The 8115-nt window shown below is 45.7% G+C and overlaps 1 protein-coding gene across 1 annotated transcript; it reads left to right on the top strand.

Annotated features, from left to right (window-relative positions):
* Window positions 1–5400: 5400 nt before the first annotated feature.
* On the top strand, window positions 5401–6940 carry pdyn (prodynorphin; the record flags this gene model as incomplete). The annotated part of the gene is made up of 2 exons (XM_079225887.1): window positions 5401–5523; window positions 6189–6940. 2 exons carry the CDS (start codon window positions 5401–5403, stop codon window positions 6771–6773), a joined length of 708 nt encoding a protein of 235 aa, XP_079082013.1. The 3' UTR covers window positions 6774–6940.
* Window positions 6941–8115: the final 1175 nt, after the last annotated feature.

Below are 8115 nucleotides of genomic sequence, written 5' to 3'. Positions count from 1 at the left end.
CAAGCTGGGTTATCAACATTGAGGATATTTCACACAATCCGTATCGTGAGAAAAGCCCCAAAACCGTAGATTAATTCATCTTTATTGTCTTTATTTGAAACAAGCTTTTATTGCTTTGTTTTATATTTCATCATATTTTAGTGAGAACCAATCAGTCGTCTGCATTTCCACATCAATAATCTGATGTCATACTAATCGTAATCAACAGCTCTGCATTTTTCTCTCTGTAATAGATTCACTGTATTCATTCACTACACCCCCTTTGCCAGTTGCGGGTCACCGCCAGTGACTATTAATGGAACTATTCATCCATTCCATACCTCTCCATTAAGCTTGTGGAACAACAGGAAGTGGAGTTTTTTCTCCCTGTGCAGGCTGCTGCTGTTACAGGTCAGTACACCTGTTGCAGGAGACTCTGACTGAAAGCCTTGTTTTGCATCTCATTTGGTGAATGTATGTCTCTTTGTGGTTGTAATTGTGTCTCTTTGCGGTTATTTGGCATCCCTTATTGGTTGTTCAGCATCTATACATCATCTAAACTTTGGTCAATGTATGTCTCTTTGTGGTCATTATGTGCTTTTAGGCCGTTTTGCATTTCTTTGTGGTTGTTAATAGTACCGTCAAGCGGAGCCTTTGTGCACGGTAGGTTTTATTCAGTAATTCACTGCCTTATCTAGTTTGGTGTGTACACTGCACATACTCACATGTTACGCTGTGCTTATGGATGGGGGGTCAAAAGGGTCAAACAGTACGTCTTTGCTCAGGAACACAAACAGGCTGATCCGGCCATTGCACCATACTCGCCTGTACGTTGGTCTGGACGCCTACACAGCGTGACCTTAAGGACATATTTAACTGGTGTAGCATCCATCGCCTTCCAGGTGAATGATACTCACTGGATCAATGGATGATAAAGGACAGAAGTGTGTAAACATAAGAGTCTAACACAGGAGGAGTCAATAAATCCACGCTACGCAGAGCGTCAGCTCGAGACAACGATGAAAGAAAAGAGGAAGGACCACAAACAGACATCCCACTCCGGGTTGCTTAGGAACCTTTTGGCCGAGTGACGAAGCTCATTAAGAAGGAGATAATGTGACGTTCAAACAGTTAGTGGTGGAGCCCATGGAGAGAAAACACAGACTTCATCCTCATATTTCTCTATGAAAAAGGAAAAACACGGAGCGCATTCTGTCCCTACGTACGTGATCTGGTCTCCTTTGTCGGCCGTGCAGCTTGTTGACTCCTTGACATCCAATTACATCCATGAAGGTTTCCAGTGGGAACACTATAACCTGACACATGTGGCTGCGGCTCTGCTGCTGCCTTCACGCTACTGCACCGGCCTCAAAAACCCAACTCAAAAAGCAGAGGGGTCCCCCGAGAACATTTTGAGCATCGAAGACTTCCTTTACTCCATCAGATGAATTTTTCTGCATTCATTTAATGTGGAAAGGTCTGTATTCATGTAAAGGAAAGCACTAAATTGGTTGATTGATCATGGACCATGCCTACCACTCATTATATTAATACGTTCTGTCATCTTCATTGAATGTGCTGTAACTCTGTTACGTTATTCATTCTGGCCACATGACATCTATTGCTTCTGTCCATCCGGGGAGAGGGATCCTCCTCTGTTGCTCTCCCTCAGGTTTCTTCCCCTTTTTTCCCTGTGAAAGGGTTTTTACTATCTTTATTTGGGGAGTTGTTCCTGATCAGGTGAGGTCCCGGGACAGGATGTTATGTTACAGATTGTAAAGCCCTCCGAGGCAAATTTGTAATTTGTGATGTTGGGCTATAAAAAATAAACTGAATTAAATTGAACCTCTGTAGGGAAACATTGGCACTGAATGTTCCAAACCGTCATGGTAATGAGGAATTGTCTTCTCATAAACAATGTTTAGGTCACAAGAGAAACGCTAGTGAAGCCCATGTTTGCGCACAGCATCGAGGGAGCAGCACCATACAAAATATCCAAAGACGTTATGTGTTATGTTGGCTTTCCAGCGTGCTCGCTGTAGGTTTTTGACATTTTAAGTGGGGTACTTAAGAAAAGGACAGGAAGGAAATGGAGAGGGCTCATCATCTGGGGGCCATCAGCTCACCATGACAATCTGTCCATTATATTTTCTCTGTAATAAAAGTGGGATTGTGTGTCTGGAGGAAAAGTCAAGCAGTCACCAAAAAAAGGTTAGGATTTGTCTTCCATCAGTTCACCTCCTTCTCTCTACACACAGACTGTTGATCTGCACTTAGCAAAGCCTGCTCAAACGTGATTGGTCAATACTACGCAGACTACAAACGGAAAACCAGAACGCTTCAGATACCAAAATCCCGACCCGTTGAATGTAGAATCTGTTCATGGAGGTTACAGCGGTGCTATCTTACTATGGCCCAAATTGGTTGTAATGACAGAGTGACTGTATTGGGGACTTAAATCCTCCCGCTTAAGCCCCACCACCAGCGTGTGAATACTGCACTTGGGCTGTGTGGGTGTTCCGTGTGTTGATGTATTTTAATTGTGGAAGGTGTCAGCCCACTGAGTATTGCACAACAGCACCTTCTACGAACTAGAGGAACATAGCGCCGTCACAGCGTAGTAAGTGATGGCACGTTGGAACACAGTTGTCATGGTAGTTACAGAGAGATTTTGTTATAGAATGAAATTAAAATGGATGGAATAAAAAGTGCAAATAGAATCAAATATCACATGTAATGTAATGTCAGTGTAAACATCTGCAAACCAATACATTATTTCTTATCTTGGAATAAGAAATATGAAAATCAATCAAATGAAAGACTTGCTGTCCTACCAGAATAAAAATACCTCGTGGACTTCACCGGGTCCACTCAGTCGCACGGCCAAGATTGATCTTCATTCACTGAAACAAAGATAAGGAGGCCCGACAGTGTAGCCTCGGTGGTCTATTAATGAGCTTAGAAAGGCTTCGACCTTGAATGGGATGAGGCCCCGATTGTCATGTGTGGATCATTTCACAGGGGCCCCTCCCACAGCCCAACGCAGAGCGCTCGCTGACCTCGCTCGCTGCTTATCTCGTACACAAAGCGGCCCGAAGGCGTTGGCCAACCACACGACACCACACGAATGCAATGATGAGACGCGGTAGGTGTAGATCTGCCAAGAGGCGGGTGAGGCACCGACGTACTCCACTCTGGATTAAGAACTCGTTAGTGCCCGACACATGTGGTGCATCATTATCGCTGTTGGGTGAAAACCTTGCACTCTCCTGTTTGCATCATCACAACAAACAATGAGGCGCTGTGCCAAATAAAGCTGCGCTTTGGGAGAAATTCAAAGGTACAAGGCCAAGTTTAGCAGAGCAGTCCGCATACCTCTTGAGTTACGGGAAGCATTGTGCTTACGGCACGAGCATGCGTCATGGTCGGTGCTTTTTGGATCGTTAAGCAATGTCCGAAATCTTCTTTCCATGGTCTCGAAGCAGGTAGCTGTGGCCCAATCCTCTTTGTGACCTTCCAAAACACAATTGGTGATGGTCACATAACATTCCTGTCCCGGGACCTCACGTCGGATCAGGAACAACTCCCCCGAATAAAGATAGTAAAAAACCCTTTCACAGGGAAACATGAAGAACCCTTCAGGAGAGCAACAGAGGAGGATCCCTCTCCCCGGATGGACAGAAGCAATAGATGTCATGTGACCAGCATGAATAACGTAACGAGTTACAGCACATTCAATGAAGATGACAGAACTTATTAATATAATGAGTGGTAGGCATGGTCCATGATCCAGATGGCCACGATCCATGGGGCGCGGGGAGGGAGAGGAGGGGCGTCAGCAGGGCCATGGCAGGAGGAAGGACCGGCTCCAGACAGCCACGATCCATGACCGGGTATTTTAGGGTTCAGTGTCTTGCAGGAAGACCTCTTCATGGTCTCAATCTTTGTTTCAAGTCTTCTTTAATACAGAATGATGTTCATTTTGAGTAAAACAGACCATAAAGCATGCTTTAGGGCGGTGCTACAAGGTGATTGACAGGTTGCTACTATGGTGCTATGGTGTCTGTTAGCTGTCCATGTTTTCCTTTTACAAATTGAACCCTTTCACAGTGTGTTTTCCCTTCATGAAAGTTATTTGAAACATGTTGGTCACCTAAAGAAATACACCTAAAATCTGCTTTCAGTTCACCCTCTCGTGTGGTTGCAAAAAAATATTATGGCGACGGCCCAAATGCCGACCTCCAGGCTTCAAAACGAAAGTCCACAAACCAATAGTTGACGCCACCTGGACTAAATGTCCATTTCTTATGCAGTGTATATGTGATAAAGCCACTGTACGCTACCTGCTCCATAACACACAGAAGAGCACAGCAGAGTGTATTGTTCCCTCAGGAATCGTTAGACCAAAGAAACAGAGCTGAAAGGGAGAATACAAACACTATTCAGATGAATGATCATGCTGCTCCAAAACGTGGGTCAAAAGACCTGTGAACTGAACAACGGCCCAAAAACAAAGGTGTGAGCTGAAGGCCAGCAGTGTCCGAACCGTTCCTTTTAAATGTGAAATGACAGCGATGAATGAATGATCTCTCTCATGTGTTCATGTCTAACAGTTTATTCTATTTATTCCAAGTCTCTCCTGCAGGTTACTTTCTTTCTTGCTAAAAAAAACCATTGTTCATTGATGTCAGTGTGATTTTTGGGATTATTATTTTATTTTATATAGACCAGCTTTTTTGACCGAGGCCCCCGAGAGAGGAGTGACAGTGACTGCACGCCGCTCCTATACCTTCTCCGTGTGGGCGTTGTTTTACCCAACCCCCCGGCGCGGGGAGGCGGTGGGTTCATCACGCAGCACCTTCCCCTCCCATTGGTCCCCGTTGGAGCCGCTCTGATGCGCCGCGGTGACACGGCCGAGTCTCCACGATAAAAAGCGAAGGCGACGAGCGCGCAGGAGAAACACGAAGAGTTTAGAGGGCGGACGTTTGAAGGTAGATGCGCCTCTGAGAGTCTGACTACAGCTGGAAGCATCCGTCCAACTCCTGAGGTACCGACTCCACACTTTTTGTTTGTTGTTTTACTTTGCTGTCTTTTCTGGTCTGAGTGATCCACACTTCATGTTTGTCTTCTTTGGTAACAGAAAGACTTGGTCCGGTGCGCCATTACGCACTGCGCACAGGTCCACATGATCAATACATCGTGTGTTTTAATTAACGAGCTAGTATCCGAACTGACTCAATTAAGAGTCAAGATTAATTTTCAAGAAGAAAGTCATTTGATTACAAGTGAAGTTATTTCTGCGAATCCTCAAAACCAAGCCGGTTCAATTGTGCGCCTCACCCAGACTCACTGTTTGTGCTGTTTTTTTGTGTGCGTGTGTGTGTGCGTGTGTGTTTGCGCGTGCCAGGGACCTGGTGAAGAATGGAGTGGTATCTCCTGGTGCTGATGCTGAGCTTGCCACCCTCCATCCGCGCAGATTGCTCCTCGCAGTGCGAGAAATGCGTGCAGCAGGTCCTCGGCCCCGACGCCGCCTTCAGCAGCCTGGTAAGACCCGAGACCCCCAACACTGAGAGAGAGAGAGAGAGAGAGAGAGAGAGAGAGAGAGAGAGAGAGAGAGAGAGAGAGAGAGAGAGAGATGCAGAAAAAACTGCTGCCGTTTGGAGAATGTATTGGGCTTTTATTGCATTTTCTTTTGTCAGTTTGAAATGATAGGCAGCGGACTCCTACATTGTCATTGGGTTAACTTTGGACTTCTAATCCGAACGTGATCCAAGTTTAAACATGCAAATTGTTGTCTCTCCAGCAAATGTCCTAAATCCTAAAGTTAAAGATGCCAAACGTATCAGTGTGAAAGAATGACCTAATGTATTGCCCAATAGGCCTCCAAATATGGGTTGCGTAACATCTTGGATTTAAATCCTTTACTGCTTTGGACAAGCAGATTGTGTGTTAGCACTTCGTGCATTTAAGGTACTTAAGGGAGGAGGACACTGGGGTTCAGCAAGCGGTCAAAGATGCTCAAACTGACGTCAAAAGCTGCTATTCAGGAACAAATAAATAAAGGTATAAAAATGACTTGGTGCCACGCATTTGTGTATCTGTGTGTGTGTGTGTGTGTGTGTGTGTGTGTGTGTGTGTGTGTGTGTGTGTGTGTGTGTGTGTGTGTGTCGATGTTGGTCTCACGCTCTTCCCCCCTCTGTGTCCCGCAGTCGTGCCGCGCGGAGTGTGAGGGGCAGCGGGAGAGCTGCGGCCGGGCTGCAGCTCCGGCGCGGGCGGACTTCAGCCAGGACGAGGCGGCGGCGGAGGAGGAGAGCCAGCGGGGCGACCTGGTCAAGCGCTACGGCGGCTTCATCAAGAGGATCGACCGGAACAAGAACCAAGTGTTCGCCTCTCCGTGGCGCGACAACTACGTCCTGAAGGCCGGGCCGCTGCCCAACAAGTACGAGGACTTGCTGAAGCGGCTGCAGGAGCGGGAGGCGGACGCGGACGCGGATGACGCCGCGGAGGAAGACGACCAGACCGCGGAGGACCAGGCGCTCCGCGGGTTCGTTAAGCGTTACGGCGGCTTTTTACGCAAATTCGGGCCCAAGACAAAGAGGAGTAGCTCCGCGGAGGCGGAGAGCCAAGAGCCCGAGGAGCTGCAGAAGCGCTACGGGGGCTTCATGAGGCGGATCCGGCCGAAGTTGAACAACCTGAAGTGGGACAAGCGCTACGGAGGCTTTCTGCGCCGCCACTTCAAGATCTCCGTGCGCTCCGCCGAGGAGCCGAACTACTACGATGACTCGAGCTTATAGAGGAACTCTGCGGGGGTCTGGAGCTTCAGATATTCAAGAAGCTCAAATGGTGTGGAGAAACCAGAGGAAGTCTGAAGAGAGAAACTAAGAACTTGTGCAGGTGCACGTGAAGCCTCTGTTCATCAGCACGTGTCGTGTGGCTGCTCTAAGCTTTGTGTCAAAATGAATTCTCCTCTGTGTGTTATTGGCATCATCGTCTGTCATTCAATAAATGATGCTTGTTTAATAAAACCATGAATAAAAACACTTTCCTGTTTGCCCGACGACTCCAACGGACTGATTTGAGCCAAACTCCCTTCAGAATATGTTCATTGTATTTTGTCCTCATCGACAGACTGATGACGAGACTCGACTCTGTCTTAAATATAATATCAGGATATTATCAAGAAGATATATATATATATATATATTTGTATTTTTAACTTTAATTTAACTAGTTTTCTTCATTAAAGAAAATGTAGGCGTTTGACATTTTAGTAACATAATGAGATGTCTGCTTTTGTGCCAAATGTATCCAGAATATTTTAACAACGAACATTTCTTACAACTGACAATTAAAGAAAAAAAGTAATAATAAATAAACAACTGTAAAACAATAGAAGATGTAAATGGCCATGCCACCAACATATTTGGCAAGGATGCTATTGGCTGGCAAATTACAGCAAAAGATCTGAGCAAATAAAGTTGAAATACATATTGCATAAAGCTGAAAACTAGAGTGGCCTGGTTCGATTATTCACATTCCTACAGAGTGCTTCCTTTTTATTGACCATTTCTCTCGTCTAATTTTTTTAAAACTATACATCATGCAACGCCAACATGAACGGGTTTGCCCTTCATCTCAGTCGTTTAAAGTGATCCCCCCAAAAAAACATGAAATTATTGTGCGCAAAGAAGCCGAGGCTCAAAGCTGAAGCTTCAGAACCAGAGAAGTCTGAACGAGCTGAACGGCGACACTGTGGCGCCCCCTGGTGGCCAAAGGACAAGACTGAGGAACTGATCCAGGACCGGGTTCACAGGTCCAGATCGTTAGTACTAAAGTACATGAATTGCAATGATTTAAAGGCCTCGCGTGACTCCTGCGTTATTACCCATTACACGTCTCTAATACCTTTATTTACATTAACTGACGCACCAGATTAAGAGGACGTCACAGAACTGATCCGACATACTTTCTATACGGCAAATGTTTATATTAGTAGATTAGATATTAGCCCGATGGTCAATATGACTTTCCTCAATAGAAAATAACACGTTAGTGTTTTTTTATCATCTCAACACATGTATATTGAGTAGTAGTCGTCGTCATGTGACCACGGCTGCCAAGCTTCCATGACAACTG

The sequence above is a fragment of the Taurulus bubalis genome (genome assembly GCF_910589615.1).
Source record: "Taurulus bubalis genome assembly, chromosome: 11".
NCBI classification, from domain to species: Eukaryota; Metazoa; Chordata; class Actinopteri; order Perciformes; family Cottidae; genus Taurulus; species Taurulus bubalis.
This window is presented reverse-complemented; position numbering and strand designations above follow the sequence as displayed.